Source organism: Cyprinodon tularosa, unplaced genomic scaffold (genome assembly GCF_016077235.1).
Source record: "Cyprinodon tularosa strain WSP-4 unplaced genomic scaffold, ASM1607723v1 ctg185, whole genome shotgun sequence".
NCBI classification, from domain to species: Eukaryota; Metazoa; Chordata; class Actinopteri; order Cyprinodontiformes; family Cyprinodontidae; genus Cyprinodon; species Cyprinodon tularosa.
This window is the reverse complement of record NW_024038643.1, coordinates 913,694-932,178: the sequence shown is the minus strand read 5'-3', so window position 1 is coordinate 932,178 and position 18,485 is coordinate 913,694. Positions and strand designations below refer to the sequence as shown.

At 36.2% G+C, this 18,485-nt stretch overlaps 1 protein-coding gene across 1 annotated transcript in view; it reads left to right on the top strand.

Annotated features, from left to right (window-relative positions):
• The window catches only part of psme4b (proteasome activator subunit 4b), a 58,462-nt gene that overhangs the window by 12,189 nt on the left and 27,788 nt on the right, over positions 1-18,485 (top strand). The window contains exons 11-30 of the mRNA XM_038282574.1: positions 1,551-1,637; positions 1,773-1,959; positions 2,311-2,400; positions 4,856-4,920; positions 5,153-5,303; positions 7,965-8,063; positions 8,229-8,298; positions 10,549-10,616; positions 11,043-11,246; positions 13,776-13,933; positions 14,211-14,306; positions 14,388-14,443; positions 14,558-14,614; positions 14,692-14,747; positions 15,201-15,299; positions 15,402-15,464; positions 15,577-15,672; positions 15,760-15,891; positions 17,873-18,082; positions 18,170-18,306. Of these exons, the coding sequence (XP_038138502.1) occupies positions 1,551-1,637; positions 1,773-1,959; positions 2,311-2,400; positions 4,856-4,920; positions 5,153-5,303; positions 7,965-8,063; positions 8,229-8,298; positions 10,549-10,616; positions 11,043-11,246; positions 13,776-13,933; positions 14,211-14,306; positions 14,388-14,443; positions 14,558-14,614; positions 14,692-14,747; positions 15,201-15,299; positions 15,402-15,464; positions 15,577-15,672; positions 15,760-15,891; positions 17,873-18,082; positions 18,170-18,306 (2,181 nt within the window). The remainder of the gene's footprint in view (positions 1-1,550; positions 1,638-1,772; positions 1,960-2,310; positions 2,401-4,855; positions 4,921-5,152; positions 5,304-7,964; positions 8,064-8,228; positions 8,299-10,548; positions 10,617-11,042; positions 11,247-13,775; positions 13,934-14,210; positions 14,307-14,387; positions 14,444-14,557; positions 14,615-14,691; positions 14,748-15,200; positions 15,300-15,401; positions 15,465-15,576; positions 15,673-15,759; positions 15,892-17,872; positions 18,083-18,169; positions 18,307-18,485) is intronic.

The following is an 18,485-nucleotide window of genomic DNA, read 5'->3' as shown; positions in this document are numbered from 1 at the left end:
GTTGGAACTTATCCTGAAGCCAAGTTTTTGCCTAATCTATTCTTTCCAGAATCAGTCTGAGTTGTTATGATCAATGTCATGTAGTAACACGAGTCTTAGTTTTAGTTTAAACTCCGGTGCAAAATGATCACACTTGCATGAAAGGAAAGAATAATTAGGAGAGAGTCTTGGCCCACCAGACTGGAAACTGTTGGATCAAATTTGTCTTTGCCCACAGTTAATCAAAGTTTACATCACCATCACATAAGAATAGGAGCTGGCCAAGAAAAAAGCCCCCTGTTTCAGAATCAACCCCATTAATCTCATCCACAATTAGGTGCCTAGTGAATTTCTTCTTGAAAGGTTTGCTGGTCACACTGAGAAAGTCTGACCTGCAAACCTTTGTCAATGTTTGTACATATGCACAGTTTCAGTGGTCTACTGAAAAAGTACCCCTTGAATCTTCATCTTAAAATGAAAAATTTGACAGTTGAAACTAAAATGCATTACAATTGGTTTTAAAATGAATGATTAAGGAGAGGACTAGGCTTAAAACAAAACAAATCTTATCTACCATCTCTTCTTTTTTTTTTTTTTTTACAGTGTCCTCTCTTGCGATGTGGCGATAAGAATAATTGTCTTAATGCCAAAAAATTTGCACACAAGTGGAGCAGTATGGCTATTGCCATAGTGTTCTGCTTCTTTCATGCGTATAAATTGCTTTATTATAATTATGCAGGGAGTTTTACAGATTATATAGACACTGTAATGCAAGTAGAACAGAAGAGGAAAAACAGAAAAAAAGGAGAAAAAATTAAATATCCATAGTAGTGAAATATCCAACCATAGCTACTGTATGCCAGAACCTTGTTGATAGCTAAAATCAGTGTGTTTTTTTTCCTACTTGCTACCTGCACGCTCCAAATGTTACTGGCAGTGTAGATATACAGTTATCTTATTTTTAAGGTTTAACACGATTATAGGAAAAATTCCACATTTATTTAAATGTTGTCATTCATGGTAATGGTGAGTATATGTAAACTTCTGAACATTAAACTAAAATTAAACAACATAAGCAAAATTTAGGAGGAACAGTTGATGTGAAAATGCAAGTAGACAGATAGGTGTATCTGTGGGTTGAGATGTTTGAGTCAGTGGCTCCCTTTTGTTTGGGGATCAGATTTTGTTTAAAATATTTCAACCTACTTTCTCTAGAGATTCGATTGCAGCTATTTTCCACTAAACAGTATAGTGCCCCCCTTTTTTTTTTTTTTTTTTTTTATAAATGCTTCTCTCTGTTATTTGCTGATTAGTAGGTGAAAATGAAAGAATAAAATGATTCTTGGTCATGGAGCTTGTTATTTTCTAAAATCTAAATAACCAGTTAACATGCACCTAGTCATCTGAGAACTGTGTCTCATTAGTGAGTCATTGCATGCACTTGGCCTCAGCCACAACACGGCTAATCTGGACAAGGACAGCTCATCAGTGATAATCTGTCTCCCTTTGTGCGTGTGGTTCAGGCTTTAACTCTACTTTATTTTCCTCTGCCCTCTCCTGGTGATACGCAGTAAAACTGGCAGCACAGATGCAGCCTATGCTCTCCAGAACTTGGCTCTCCTCACACCAGAACTCGTCATTCCACCAGTACTTGAAAAGTGAGTCTTGTATGTGCTTTTATTTATTTTTTTTAGAATATATTCATGGAGGTTTGTTTGAGATTTGACAGAAGAAAGACAATTTTTTCTGATTTCTAAATCCAAGCCAGACACTAAATGATGTGAGTTTAACAGGACCTATGCAGCGATGGAGACCTTGACGGAGCCATATACGCTTACTGCCACCCTCAGCTGTATGATCGGGATGGCACGTAGCCTTGTTTCCCCTGACAACCGCTATCCAGAGGGCCACAGTCATGTGCTTCCTCTGCTCATGGGCTCTCTCCCGGGGGTGGACCCCAACGACTTCAGCAAGTGTATGGTGAGTAATTAATGTGCCAATAAGTAATGAAGAAAAATTATGAGACAGGATGACAATAGACCACTTGCTGATTGAGTTTCCTTCTTATACACTCAGGTCTGTCTTATTAATTAGTCCCGAAAGTGAAAGAATACCTCAGTTGGAAGAAGTTGTAATTAATGTGTCTTGGTTGTCTGCTCAAATAGTAAAATGGATTGCTTCCCTCGTCTGGTGCGCTTATTTCTCCACGCTGTATTAATCACAGCAGCAGAACGAATAAAAAGATTTGAAAAATCGTATCTGGCACATTATTTAACGCATTCTCTGATCATTTCAGAAGTTGTTAATTGATTTTCTGTGATCTTCTTCCAGATAACATTCCAGTTCATCACCACCTTCACCACCCTGGTGCCTTTAGTGGACTGCTCTTCTACTCCAGCTCGACAAACAGATCTAACAGAGGTAAAACCGGGACGTATTTTAAATATTTCTTTTTCTGGAGTACTGGAGACAGAAAAAAACAAACAAAAAAAACAAAACAAGAGAGCAACCATACTGGCTTTGGATATTCAATACACTGTGTATTAAAATGGTAAAGAATTAATCTATGGCTAACCCTGTAAATGCTTTCCAGCATCCATTGAAAAAGTACACATACATCATGGACATTAATGTCTTTTTTTTTATTGGATCTAATTCTCCCAGCAATATTTCTTTTATTACCCCACATAGACCTAAGTTGACGTCATGTTCTGGTGTCTTGTTTGTCTGGTAAGAAAAATACAACGGGTCCATAAGGAGGCCTTTAATATAATTTGTATTCTTTAACATCAAAAGGTGAAAAGATTTTATGACCACAAATGTCAGGGCAACAGGTATTTTTTTTATTTTTTTTCCCTATGATAATAAGACCAGGTTAATGGTGGTTTGGTAATGGCAGCTCCAGTGACTTGTTGTAGATATGAGAATAGCAGCATAGTGTCGGCATATGGGAAAACATTGCCAGGTCCTGGAGCTTAGTCTTTTGATGCTGGAAAACTTTGCTTATATCTTACTCTAATATCTTAAGTCCAGGGAGAGGGTCTTAGGAGGGGAACCTGGCTGGTGCATGGGGACCTTTTCTGTCAGAGTGAGTTTTAGGGAAGTTTACTACTTTTGGTAAGTACTTTCAAGGTTGTCTGCCACGTGAGGATTCTCCTAAGGTTTTGGGATTGGCTCCTGCAGTTAATTTTGGTTTTCAGATCTATACAGTCTGATGCAGAGTCCTTTCCTTAACTGCACAGATCCCCTCACTCAATCTGTTCCATGCCATTTCACTTGCTCGCCGAGGCAATATCCGACTGAAACAGACACCAGTGGATTTAAGAAAGTCAGAGTTTTTAGGAGTATCAAAGCAGAAGTTATCCATTTTGTTAGTCACAGATGGGCATTAGCCAGGTGGGTAGAGGGCAGTGGTGCATGCAGTTCCTGCTGCCAAAGCTTCACATTTTTTCCCTTCCAGTAAGTCCCTTAGATGGCTGTAAAACAAAGCACAAGAGAGCAAAGTGACAAGGCTGCCATTACAAACATGCAAAGAGCTAGCCAGCAGTAATAAGAGATATTTTATCGTTATTCAGTAAATGAGGGTAACACAGCTAAGTACAATTTAGAGAAGCCAATTATCCTAAAATCATGATTTTGGATTGTGGGAGGAAGCTGGGGTACCCAGAGATAGCCCATGCATGCACAGAGAGAACATCCAAACTCCATTCAGGGAACCAAAACCTATAACCTTCTTGTTACAAGGCAACAGCACCCCCACTACCCCACCATGCAGCCTAATCAAATTAATCTATCATTTGAATATAATCTGACAATTGTTTTATTATTTTAATTATGTATAATCTGGACTTGTAGGACTGTGAGTATTGAAAATAGGACTGACATGCTTCCTTTTCAGGGTAATTTAACAATTCTACCTGAAGACCACACACTAATAACCCTGACTGGCATTTATTTACCATCTAAAAGCCTCCCGTTAATAATTTGAATGATCTTGTTTTTCAGAACTTGTACAAATAATCCCTTCAGATCATAATATTTGCTTTGTTTATTATTCATGCACATTTCTAAGCGTTTGGTCAGAATAGGTTCAAGTCAGTTTTACAAAGAGATGCTTCAGAAGCTCCCACCATTTCATCTTGTTTCTTGTCTTTCTGACAGTTAAAAGAAAAACTCCAATTACTTTAATGTTCCCACCATAAATGATCAGATGTCAGCACAGCTTAGCATAAAGCCCCAAAATAGCTTATCTGTATAAATGCATCAGAAAATAAATAATGATAAGAATTCAACTTAAAACAGCGACAATCACCTGCTTATTTATTGTTGTTTTTTTCAGTTGGCACGAAAGCCAAATCTTAAAAACACTACTTTCATCATGTTTTTCTAATATGGGGGACACAGAGTGGCATTTTGCGCCTCCTTCCACCGTCTGTGTTAATCTACTTATCTTCATATTTAAGAGAGGATAGCTGCTGCGTTTGACGGGGATGTTTAATCCCTCCAGACTGTGCCTGGTCTCGTATTGTGTCTCCTCTGAGATGGCATCCAGGGGAGGGGTAGGATTGACAGGACTCACATAGATGGGCAGTGGGCCTCTTTGAGCCTTTCTGAAGCCTTCGCCCAATCTTAACTAGAAATCCTGGCAACCCAGCAGTAAAAACTCAATTTCAATCTCTTCTTATCCCAGATACAGTATGTTCTTGTACTCATAAAGATACTCTAAAGATACCAGGCAAATAGAAAAAAAATACCTTGAGTTTCACATTCATAAAATGTATTTCCATAGTCACTCTTTTTTTGTTGGGGGATTAAGTCATAAAAACAAATCATAGACATATTATAGAAACACATTACCTACATTTTTCCCCTGCAGATTGAAAAAGATCTTTGCTTTGCCTCAGCTGGCTTTGAAGACTTCGTGCTGCAGTTCCTGGACAGGTAAAGATAAATTAGCAAGTCGGCCTGTCACTCTGTGGAGCTTTGTTGTCATACTCTGAATACGAATGTGTCTCTCTGTTTGAAATGCACTAGACTTCCAGCTTCTGAAGTGAAAAAGACTTTTTTTTTTTGTACGTGTGTGTGCTTTTTAATCATATCGTTGTTGACATTTTCATCACAGACAAGTGTTTTAGGTGTGTGTTTTTGTGCGTGTGTGTGTGTGCTCGTGCAGATGTTTTGCTTTGATAGACAGCAGCACTCTTGAGCAGACGAGAGATGAGACAGAGACGGATACCCAGACTCATCTGGAGAGCCTGGTGGAGCTGGGACTGTCCTCCACCGTTAGTACGATCCTAACACAGTGCTCCATAGAAATCTATAAGGTAGTGCAGAATTACACTGATACACACATTTCTCAATGATAACAACCCTTCAGTGTGCTGTGACCTTTAAAAGGTCTTTTTTTAGTTTCAGATTCTTGAAAGCAAACTTCTTGCAGTGAGTTGTGGGATATTTTATTAACACTTGTTCTCCGTTATATTCTCTGAAAGGTTTTTGCTTGATTTGTGAAAAGTTGAAATTCATTACCTATTAACATATTAAATAGCTAGCATGTGATGTTGATGGTAAATATTTGTAAATATTCCGGAAAATGCCCTATTGTGAGAGGTACCATAAAGGCCGCTTTCTCTCAGGTTTTTATATATATATATATAAATATTTTACATTAAGTTGCAAAACATTTTTGGAGGGTTGCAGGCTAAGAATGTTGTCTGGAATAAACTTCTCATATAAAAGGTTTAGGTCTAAGTCAGGATTTGTGAGGAAAAAAAAGAAAAAAAACAACAAACTTTTTGGTTTCAAAACTTAATCCTATTATTATAGAAGAAAATATAGAAAGTAAAAAATATTGTGCTCTTCACATTAAAAATAAAAAAGCAAAACCAAAATCTGCTAGTGGGAATATTCATGTAGATTAAAGATTCTGAAAAATAGAGCCAATCTAAGTAAGTCCAGATGGGCTACTATTGATTTGAGAGCCAACTGAAGAAACTAAAATCTGTCAAGTGTAAAGGCAATGTCAGCAAAAGCAAAGTAATTATTTCAATTCAAAAGTTAAGAAAAAAAAAGAACAGAGAAAAAACTAAAGAAAATGTTTTAAAAATGGTTAAATTTAATGTGTTGGACCATGGCATACAACATTATCATAATACTTAGCATTTTTTTTCTCAACAGCCATAAAAATGAGTGCACTCAGTTGTATTTTTGACATAATATGTTTATTTATGCATATTATATGACTATATTTGCAATATAATCATGTTTGCGCTGACATCTTTTAATTAGACTAATATAAAAAAAAAAAAAGTAATCCTTTCTTGAGTTTTGTTTTGGTTATATTAATTCAACTGAGTGCAGACAGATTTGATAGGACTAGGTGCAGACATATTGGTAACATTGGGACAGAGGTGTCAAGTAACTAAGTACAAATACTTAATTACTGTACTTAAGTACACTTTCTAGGTATCTATACTTTACTCCATTACTTATTTTTCTTCCTACTTCTGACTTCTACTCATTACATTTTCACACAAGTATCCGTATTTTCTATTAGTTACATTTTTAAAACAAACATTATTCATTACTCCTCACTTCCGTTTAACGTTTAAAAATATTAATTTCACGTCATGTGCGCCATCCAATGTAGATCATTGGCACCATCCACATCCAATGAAAACTAGTGTAATTTGATGAGTCATATAACACAAACACTAATTGGTTAGCTAAAGGAAATCATCAGAGGCAAGCAGGTGTTCTTGTCTATGTTCTTGTCTATGCCATACTACAATATTGGATTCAGAAAAAGATGTTAAAATGTCTGAAAGGTCGGACAAAGACGAGACCGTATTGGGAGATGGAGACGCAGGCCAACAAGACCTCCCTCATCCTTGGCCTTAAACTGAACATTTAATTCATATAGTGACATCTGGCTGTTTTTTTTAAAGGTTACTTTATACTTTTATACTCTAAATAGCTTTTGGAGCGCATACTTTTTCCCTTTTACTTGAGTAAAGAGGTCAAGTTGATACTTTAACTTTTACCAGAGTGTTCTTAAACTGCAGTATCTATACTCCTACTTAAGTAAAAAAAAAATTGTGTACTTTTGACACCACTGCATTCGGAAGTATGACTCCTGGTATTCTGGACTTACATCTCCTTCAAACATTAGAACAAGGGCTCCCAAAGTAGAGATGGTTTTAACTATCATTAGAAGGCAATCCCAGAAGGGCGCATTAAAAAAACAAAGATACCATAAAATATGCAGATGTTACACTAATGTATTTATTCCATTCCATTTATTCAAAATTAAATATACCAGTAAATTGAAAAGTATACAACTAAATAAATAAATGCCCATCTAATAATTAAAAAATGCCTTTAAATGATAAATTTAGGACTTTTAAATATATATTTTATTTGAAATAAGAACATATACTTCATTTTATATACAGAAATGACCATAGTGGGAAGCAATTATATGTCTCTTAAGGGGGTTGTCACTGTGTTGCATTTTTATTTTTGGGGTAACAGTCTAAAGAAGTGTGGGAGGCCTGCAATAGAAGACTGTATACAGTAAGAGGCTAATCGTAATATATGTCATATGTACTTAAAGTTACTGTTCAGTATGACTAAATCTAATTAGCTATGCTGAACGAGGCATAAGTAGTCTTAGCGTGATGGTAATATTTTCTTTTTTTTGACAAACAGTCTGGAGAGAATTATAAAGTGTAGCCTGTTGGATTAAATCTTACAAATTTGTAAGATAAATTAAATCTAAAATAGAAATTATTGAAAATAAGAACTTCAGAGTCCACAAAAAAATTGAATGAGAGAGAATAAAATTATGGAAAGTTTAACCTTTTTGTATTAATAATGCAGTGAAAACTAATTGCCTGCACGAAAAAAAATTGGGAGAAAAAATGAGTGTGTGCTCACAGTGTTTACAAGTTATCTGATATTTCATTAAAATGTCGTTTGATCAGGTTGCTTTGCAGAAGCTGTATAACTTTGCCACCTCCAACATCTTTGAGACGTGTGTGTCTGGCAGGATGGTGGCTGACATGTGCCGGGCTGCAGCAAAGGTAATATATCCCTCATCCTTTTTTTATTCATAAATCTAATGCACATTGCTTTAGTCCTAATTTCCTAATGTTGCCCAGTTCACATTCATTGTCTCTGCATGAATGTCTCTAAATATGTATCATTTTGTATATCTGGATGCTTTTTGCATGTTTTTCTGTTTGCAGTGTCACCCTGCTGAGTCTCTCCGTCTGTTTGTCCCTCACTGCTGCACCATCATTTCCCTCATTACTGACAGTCAGTACCACAGTGTGTAGAATAGATCTGTGCGTAAAGAGGATGTGATGCTGCATACATGAACACTATCTAAGGGCTTCGTTGAGCTACAGTATGAATGGGTTTATAGTAGAGTTTCTTCAATTATACATCAAAGCTGAAAAAATGCATTAAGGCTGCTCCACATTAAAATTTATGGCCCATATAAGATCAAATAAGCCATCATTTGAGTTTTTAGCAGCTAATACTATAAATTGGTCTGCAAAGTAAACACATTTTAAGACCTATAAACTCTTGGTTGACTTGGCCGGCAAAGTACACCATCTATAAACCAAAACAGCATAAGTTATTTCCATGCACATACAGTAAGTAATCAGCTGTGCTTTTTATTAAAGAATTTCTAATTAAAGCCATTCTCATTTTGCAAATCTGAACGTCTTACCGTAGTTTATAGGTATTGGCATCCATTAGGAAAATTCTTCATCACTTTTTATGTCAAAGCTGTTTTAATCATGGGCCAGTCTAACTGACAGTTTTCACAAAAACATTTTCAATGTAGCTTTTCAGACTAAAGGAAGCAATCAAAGCCTGTAGTTGATTAAAAATCCAAGTCTATGTTTTCAAGTTTCTCTTTTTTCTTTCCCCATACCTTAAAATGATTAATTGGTTATCTAAAATGGTTTGGTTGCCTTTTTTTTTAGGTGCAATATTTTAGTTTTAATTAAGATCTAAAATAACCTTGAAATCCAACTAACCAAAAAAGTACCCAAACATTAGCATATACTTCTTCCTGTGTTTTTATAGTTTTCTGTAACCTAAAGCATGCAAATTAACCTAACTGGTTCTGTAGAGAGAATATTATTGCAGCATTATAGAAATCAAAAAATAAATTATTTCAGAAGTGGAAATTTGAAAAAGAAAAAAAGTTATTTTATAGTGTTTATGTAGAAGCTTTATATAAATCAATATTTTTTATAGTATAGTATTTTTTTTTTCAAAGGAGATTTTAGCTGGTGTCATTTTTAAATAGTGTTTTCAGCGACACAATTCATAACCTTTTTTTTCTCCAGATTTGTTTAATAAAAAAAGCAAAGATCTTCCCGTGCTAGCCTCAATAATTCAGACTCTTTAAACACAGAGGGCTCCTTGTCTATATGCTTCAAACCATGAGCCAATCAACTACATTAGATTTAAAGCTGTGAAAATCTAAGAGAAGTTTGACAAAATTAAAAATTTAGAAAGGATGTCTTCAACAGGGGGTCCGCGCCCCCTATGGGGTCCACAGAGGTACTGCATGGGGGTTGTGAAAGTTTTGGTTAATGAGATTGTTTTTATTTTTATATTCCCCCCTGCAATTTTTTCCACTAGTTGAAACGTTATTAAATACACATTAACATGAATGCAAGACACTGTAGTAAACAGATCAATGGAGGCAGAAGATGTCTTTTAGTCATCAATGCACACATTCAGTGACGTACAGGACCTCTTTCAAGCTGGGCACCTTTTCATTCACAACACCTGTTCCAATAATGAGGAATCAGAATCAGAAATACTTTAATAATCCCAGGGAGAAATTACTTTCGTTACATGACTTCATGTGCAATAGATTGATATAGAACCAGTTTGATATAACACAATTTTATACAATCTATATATAATTAGGGGGTCACTGCTACATCTCACCGTTGTTTGGGGTTCCTTGGCCTGGAAAACATTGAAGACCCCTGATCTAGAAAATGAAACCTATAAAAATGATGATAGGACAGTGAGGGTTCATTCTTAATTAAAAAAAATTTAAGCCCATAATTTTGAATGAAGATTAGCAAAGGAGCTTAAATTGGTATGCATGCATGCCAACCTTGATTAATCCAAAAAACAATAATAATAGTTTATAATAGTATATAATAATAATTTAGCAAATTTAGTAACAGATACATTTACATATCTACCAATGAAAAAACAAATTTGACATAATAGTTTTAGTGTCCTTTTAACCTTTTATCTGCCTTGGCCAACTCCAGCCTGCATTTTCCTATGCAAATGATCATTCATTTGGTTGACCAGGCAGTTCAAGGGTTTTAAAGTCTGCTACAACCAATAATTAATTGTAATTTGATTAGTAAATGTAAAACCAATGTTTAATGAAAGGATAAAATACTTAACTGATCCAAAAGAAATGACACCCAGGATTATGCCAATATTTGCATGAAGAATTAAATATTTGAGGGAAATGAAAAAAAACACTTTGTGCTTTAATCTGTGTGAGTGTAGATGTGGAGTTGCGGAACGAAGATGAGCTGGACAAGGAGCTTCTGTGGAAACTCCAGCTGCTCTCTGAGGTGAGAGGACTCTATTAAAGCAGTTTAAGCACATTTACCTATTGTCTCTCTATCCTAGGAATTTGTATTCATTCTCAAAATAACAAGAAAACAGATGCTTGGCACCATTTTAACATTTTTTTTCTGAGAAAAAGAGTTGAACAGTCATTTTAGGATTATAGAAAGGATATTATAAAAGGAAAATGACTTGCCAAAAGACATTTCTTACTGTGTGCACTGTTCAAGGTCATAAATATCAGAGCGCTTTGTCGTTAACCAGAACATATTGACACTCTTTCAAGTATTTTTTATTACTCCTTGGAGCAAAACGCGAGGCTGAGCAAGCCAGACGCAGTGATTTACCGGAGATATTCAAAATTTAAGGCGCTTCTCTCCAATGAATTGAATGTTCTCTCCTATGTGTGCGTGCGTCTGTGCTGTGTTTAGGTAATCCGTGTGGATGGTGAACAGCTGCTTAAATACCAGGGGGAGCTGGAGCGCATCCTGCATGTGTGTTTGAGGCTTCGCTGTAAGCAGGCCTACACACTTGCTTGCAGCCTGTTGGAGCACACACTCCGGTCACTGTCTCTCATCTATCCCACCGAGTACTGCAGTACCTCTAGGGGCTTTAATACCGACCTCCCCATTCGGGTAAAAACACACTCAAACTTTTGCAAATCACAGAAAAAGAACAACACTATGACAACCATCATTATCTAATAGTAAAAACTAAAGACAAATACATCCTTTAGAGACTAAATGGCTATTAAATAGAATTTTGTTCCAAATATTCTTGGCTGAAATTGGGTCATTAAAATACTGAAGCTGGAATCATAGATGGATTGTTGATTGATTTAAGTACTTTGGAAATTTAAAGATTAGTAAATCAAACATCAAAACAATGGGAAAACATAATGATATGTTAACATGAACTTTAGACTTAGCTTTTAAATAACACAACCTTCTTGTTCTATTTGAAATTATTTTGATAAGTGTCTTATCAAGCTCTATGATTTTTCCCCTTGTTTCAGGTTGACTTCTTTGAGAGGAATGTTTTATTTTCACCACTTAAACTCTGACTCGTGAGCTATTAAGGCTCAGAAAGGCTTGTAGATTAAGGTGACGAATCTGCTCCCACATAGAAAAAAATTTAAATAGAATCTTTAGGCAGTTTTCTAGCAGCCTGTCACATATATAAAAGAAAAACATAGATCATACAAAATGACTCACATGAAATACTGTAGCACTTCAGTAAGAGCAAAGTGATTTTCAAAAAAGCTTTGAGTTACTTGACATTTATTAGATCTTTTATGTGTTTTTTGTTGTTGCTACAGAAGGACAATAAATTCTCACCGTTTTAAAGCTTGAGACATCTGTTTATATCTTATATTGATTTGTTTCTTTTGATAACCTACTCAGCACAATATGCTGTTATTGTCTGACACAATGGGTAGTAAGTAGGTAAAAAAACAGCCGAATTCCACAGTAAATAATTTGAAAGACTTTCAGAATCCCTGAAGAACCATTGAACCATTGTTACGAGGGTTGAAAAACATAAAGGAGTTACAGAAAGCTGAAGGCATCAAAAGAAAAAAGATGGCAAACCTAAAGAGACTTTAAGATAACTCATTTATAACTACAGAGCATTTTTTATTATTGTGAGAGATGATGCAATTATATGTTTTTGCCCGGTTTTTGATCTTTGTTTTTTGTTTTGTACAGCTTTGTGCTAAAGAGGTTATGTTTATTCCGATTTCTCTTTAACAACTTCAATATAAGAAACACGACATATCATTGCAAATTCTCAGTCAAGTCATGGCAACCTCAAAACAAGCATAGGTAAGAGGCAGTCAGACTTTAGCTCAGCTTTTCTGAAAACATTTCCACACCGGCAGGAGTCTTTGTCAGCCCACACTAGAGTGAAAGCCAGAACATACCTGTTGAGTAAAACTTTTTTAATCTCCGATGCGATTTTTTCCACGTCAAACTGACTTCGTATAGGGAGGCTCTGACTATAGGCAGGGTGGGGAGATCTGCACAGATTTTTTTCACTTCTGTCTCTGTGCTATACATAAAACTATTTCACACATTTGACTTGGACAAATTATAGAAAGACATAAAAAAAAAAAAAAGTGTTTCCTTTTTTCATACAGAAGTGAGAGAGACACCTGCTTTTACCTGCTCTGTTTGCCCCTCGTTATTTTATTTTTCTTGTAAGGATCAAAGAGGATCAATATTTTACTATATCCCTTTTTTTTTCTTCTCCTAAAGTTATTTCTTTAAGCTTTGAACTCAATGGTAATCCAGACATTTTGAATTGAAAAAGTTTCCTGGACGGGAAACGAAACATCTTCAAACTTGGAAAACAAACTCCAATGTTTTTTTTTTTTTTGTTTGTTTTTAAAGTTTCAACACGAAATTTTGTGTTTTACGAAAATCCCCCTCAGTTTCTCAGAAACTCTTTACACATAAGGAATTATGGTGTTTTTGCATCTATTTTCTCCTCTGTTCGAGATGCAGTTTTATTCTTTCTGCTTTTTTTTTCTTTTTTGGAAAATAGCGTTTAGTAGGACATCATTTGTTTTTTTACAAGAGCGAAAGCTGAAATGTTTCCCCCGACTGAACTCAACATTAGTTATTTATTTTATTAAAAAAAGAAAGAGGAGCATTAGACTTAAATTAAAGTAATGGTATGCAGGAACATATTAATGAACCAATATGAACATAAAGGAACAGTGAAAATAGTTGATCGGTTTGTGGCAGAAGTTAAGTTGATCTCAATTTTCTTCTCTTCCAATGATTTTTATCCCTGGTTCTTAATAAACGTGCAAATATTTTTGTTGTATTTGTGCAGAAATAGTAACTGTTTCTCTAACTGCCCGTTACGTATCTATGATTCATCTAATGCATCTAATACCTTTTTCAATTCGATTTAATCCTATTCTTAATTTAGTTTTTTAATTCCTAAAAGCGTTGCCAATTCGATTTTTGGTGTTGTTTTCTTCGTCTATTAGAGGTTTTCTTTTCCATTTCATCTGTTTAAAACATTTAAATCCTCAGTAGATGTACCATGTCTGTGGTTTTGAGGTTAACTGGTTGTGCTGGTTTGCCTGCCAGTTGTTCCAGTGGAAAGAAAAAGTGGCACCGAATCTGTATAGTTCACTGGGTCTCTTCCTGCAGGATTGGGGCCGAGCTGGAGATGTGGCAGCTTTGGGTGTGTGTTGGCATGTTCCGTGCCAGGAGGAGAAAAACTTTGTTTGCCAGCTGTTGTCGTCGCTCTTGCTTCCCCAGCTGCATCGAATCAAAGGCCACGTGTCTGGAGATCAGCCAATGACCAGGTGTGCAGTCTTTAGTTTAACTTTCAGCTCCATAGGCAAAATCCAGCACCTACTCACATACAAGCAAAACAAACAGAACTGTGGCCCTTTGATGGATGAGATTTTTCCCACACCAAAAGATACTATATGTATGTTTTAACCATCCATCCTGACTCCTTCATCAAGAAAACTCAGCAAGTAATGATGAATTAAGCAGCCCAAAATGTTGAAAAGATATTGTAGTTTTGCCAATCACATACTGCAGTGGAAAGATTGAGATCTAGTGTTTCTATTACAGGGAGGAGTTGTGGCAGAGCCTCGCCATCGTGCAGCACTGCCTTCTCGGGGCTGGGAGCATGCTGCCCCCATTGGATGGAGTGCACGTCCCTGACCTGTGAGGCTGCAGCTGTGCACACTAATAATACGGAAACACATATTTATCTGCTGGCTTGTCTCACGATTGGCCTTTTCTCAGGGTGCCCTCCATGGTGAACCTGGGGGAGATCAAGCTGCACGTAGGAGTCGAGTACGGTAAGAAAACAGCCACATAGAGCACGATCAAAAGCACCATCAGTGTCAGTGGGCGATAAGGGCAGCTCATTCTGCATTCTGCATCTATACATCTGTGTCTTCTCCCCCCTTCAGATGATTCATGGGAAAACTACAGAGTGTCCATTTGCCAGACCATGAGATTGCTGCTTCGTGAGTGTAGATTTTCACTTAAAAACCCTCCTGTTTCTTACTGCAGTGCGAACTCTTATCTACTTTCTTTAATCCAGATCACATCCTGGAGTACTCAGAGGATGATACAAAATCCCTCTTTGTCATCATTAAGGTGCCTGATCCTGTCCTTGTTGCTGTCACAATCACTTTAGAGGGATGTCAAACGGCTGTTAAAATTAGAGGTTTTTCCAATATAAAACCTGAGACTGTTTAATGCGACACATCTTGGAAGTTTAAGGAAAAAAGATTAAGCATTTAGAATCTGCAGTAAAACTGTTCTGTACGTTTACACAGCCTTAAACTAATATTTAGCTATTTTTTATTTAAGGCACTCTTTGAATCAGTTTTAACATCAGGCATTCTCTTATGGGAGCCTTTCAGCTTAACACATCATTTGCTCTCCTAAATTTGCATAAAAATTCCAAGACTTTTAACTTATAAGAACATATACTTTTCAGGTGATCTTTAGCATCATATAACTCAGTTTTGATTCAGATGCATAAGTTGAACTTAACATTGCAATTACGACATGCATAGGCCTCACTGTTCCCCATTTCGTTTGCAGATAATCAGTGACCTTATGTTTTTCTGTGGCACACACAAGAAAGACTTTGACTCACGCTGGAAAAGCTTCACTCTTGTCAAGAAGTCAATGGAAAACAGGGTGAGCTGGAACAATGATGGCTCTAATTCTATTTTTTAGTGGTCAGTTTAAAATAAGTAACTTACAGGATGATTTAAAGCCATTATAATTTTTGTTCTGCAGCTTCTTGGGAAAAAGCAGCACATCAGAGCACTACTTATCGACCGGGTTTTACTCCAGCATGAGGTTCACTTAAAAGCACCTACCAAGAAACCCACACGTGACCAAAAATATATCTTCTGAATTTATTTGTAGTAACAATTCAATTCTTTTATCCTTTTTTTTTCTTTATGAGCAGATGAGAAAACTGGTGGTTGAGGGTAGTGAATACAAAGTGGTTCATCAGGAGCTGCTCTGTGATCTGCTGCTGCTTTCTACCAGCACGTACAGCCAGGTAAAAAAAAAGTTGTCTGGTTTCAGTTTTTAGAAGGAAGCTGGGATGAAATGGGAGCTAACTGTGGAAATGCAAATATTCCTGCAGGTACGTAGCAGGGCGCAGTGTGTGCTGATGGCAGCGATTGGAACCTATAGCTTCTCCTATAGAGACATGATTCCCCGTATGTTACAACTGCTGTCTCCACAGAATACCGCAGGCACAGAGCAGCAGTTCAAGGTACCATGAACACACACAGACGTTGGGCATGTGACCCATCGGAGTCGTCTCTCTCCGTGGTGCTGAATTCTAAAAACATTTAAAGCTGTGCCCTGACTTTAATAATGCCTTTATTAGTGTCACTGCGTTGGTAATTCTTTAGGTCTGCCATGAATTTGCATGTTAATAACTAATGGCAAAGCTGTCTTTTTCTGCTCACCTGTTTTTGCTGGACATCCCCATGCTAGAGTAAAACAGAGGGCTAAGACACACATGCACTAAAATTCACACTACTGCACTTTTGGTGTCTACTACCTCACTGTGTTTTTGTCAGGTGTTTACACAGCAGCTCTGCAGGTGGTAATTATTCACTGCTAGCTTGTTTAATAGAAAAAGAGGAAGTTCAGAGGGATTTCTTATTAGGAATTTATCTTCTTTCTTTGTCCCTGTAGTTTCTGAAGTGTGGTTTATCCTACTAGAATATATCCTCATAGAGATTCCACAAACCAAGTCATTTTTCTTTTCATCCTAATATAATTGTTCTGTTTGTTTGGCACAAAGATTTTCTGTTTTTTTATTTTTATTTTTTATTTTTTTATCATGGCAGCACATTTTACTAAGTCTATCTAGGCTTTAAATAAAAAGTGAATGTAGTAGCCAGACATTCTGGAAAAGATTATGACATTTAGGAAATAAAAATTTCAAACCATGAATTAAACGCCAAGACTCCAGAATGGTGTCTGTACTCTATTAGGCACTAAAAGTACACAGTGCAGATACAATGAAAAAAGAGTTTAATGGTAGGTCTTAGGTTACCATCCATTACATATACCTCACCTTAGGTGAAGCTGAAAAAACAGGGACGCAATAATAACAGACATTACTTGAGAGGGAACTCTTAGCAGTTTATGGATATTCACCAGCAATGTTCATGTACTGGTAAATATCCATTAAAATGGATGCAAACAAATGATATAATCTTTTAAACAACAATTTTGACTAAAATACAGTTTTGCAAGTAAAATAACATAATATAACTAATCTGGTCTTGATGAAAAATAAATTAACTATACTGTAAAGTCATTGACACCTACTCACCTGGTTTGCCACTCTTTGAGCACTAGGTGGCACCTCTGGAGAACCTGTTGATGCGTTTTAAAGCCCCAGTGGTGCCTAGTTGTGTATGTTTTTAAAACTTTAGTTTCTGTTACGGACATAAAAATAATTAGACTTATAACTTTCCATAACCATATTCTAGATGACCACTGGGGTTTTCTTTTATTGTTATGTTGTTTTTCAACTGTTGCTGTCCCACCACTCACTCTGTAGAGTACCATAATACTGTAGGCCGTTCTACTAGGATGAAATAGTAATGTGCCATTCCTGCATTAGTTTGGTGTGTAGTGTTTTAGATAAGCAACTAATTGACTAGCGTTCTCTCTAAGTATTTAGAAAGAAACAGGGAAAACACATTTCCTTGTCTTCTTCCAAATTAGGTTGGTTATTGTCTGTGAAGGAAGTATAATCTGTCTTGTTGGGTTTTTTTTTGTGTGCTATGATTGTTTTATACAAACATTTTTGGATAAACCCCCTACATTACAATAAGTATCAAAAAATAAAATCAATGTGCACAAGCTTTTTCTTTCAATAAAAATGTTGAAAAGCGCTATCATTGTTGTATTACAGAAATTGCAACTAAATCTGTCAATTAGATGTAGGATAGAATTTAGCTTTAAGGGTTCTGCAAGTGTGGATATTGCATGAAAAATCCCATTAGACTGGAGACACTGCTTAGTTCTAAAAAGGAATACAGAAACTGATATGACATTTCCCGACATTGAGATGCTAGCGTTTATTTCTGTAGATAAAAAGGCCAATTTCTGTGGTGATAAGGGGTCTGTTTTTTTACATTGTTTACATAACACCTTATTGCAGCTTTAAAATATTTTGTATGGTTTTGTGTGAATTTGTCTGCAGGTTACTCTTCTTGTTCTTCCTCCAGGGTGCTCTGTACTGTCTCTTGGGATCTCCAGCTGGTTTCTGTCCATCCACCACTCGGGACTGGGATTGTATTGGAGAGGTGTGGCCCACTCTGGTTCGATGCGGATTATCACACTCAGAGACCCTAGAGAAGCCATCCATCGGTCGATTGTTTGACGACATTATTGACAGGATTAACCGCCTACAAGACACCATCGGGATCTACTTTACTGTGAGCCACAAATTCAACAAAAATGAAAACAGGCATACTTTGCCTATGGTTTATTAAATGTGTCTCTTTCGTTACTTTCTTCTTTAGGTGTCAGAGAAATGTATTGAGATAGCCGATCAAATTGCACATTCTAAAAATCCTGCACCTTGTTTGGAACTCCCATCCAAAGAGGAAATAAAAGAGGGAATTCAGCGTCAGCGAATCAGAAATGTTGTGGCTGCAAGGTAGGGATATACAAAAAAGTTCTACTGGATATTTTCCTCCTTTAATTTAGTTAGTCTAATTTACACTACATTTATGAAAATGTTTAAATATAAAATAACATTTTTACACTATATGTAGTAGAACTACAAAAAGGTAAATGAAGAAAATTTTACGGAAAGAGGCTGTTTTTCAATCCTAC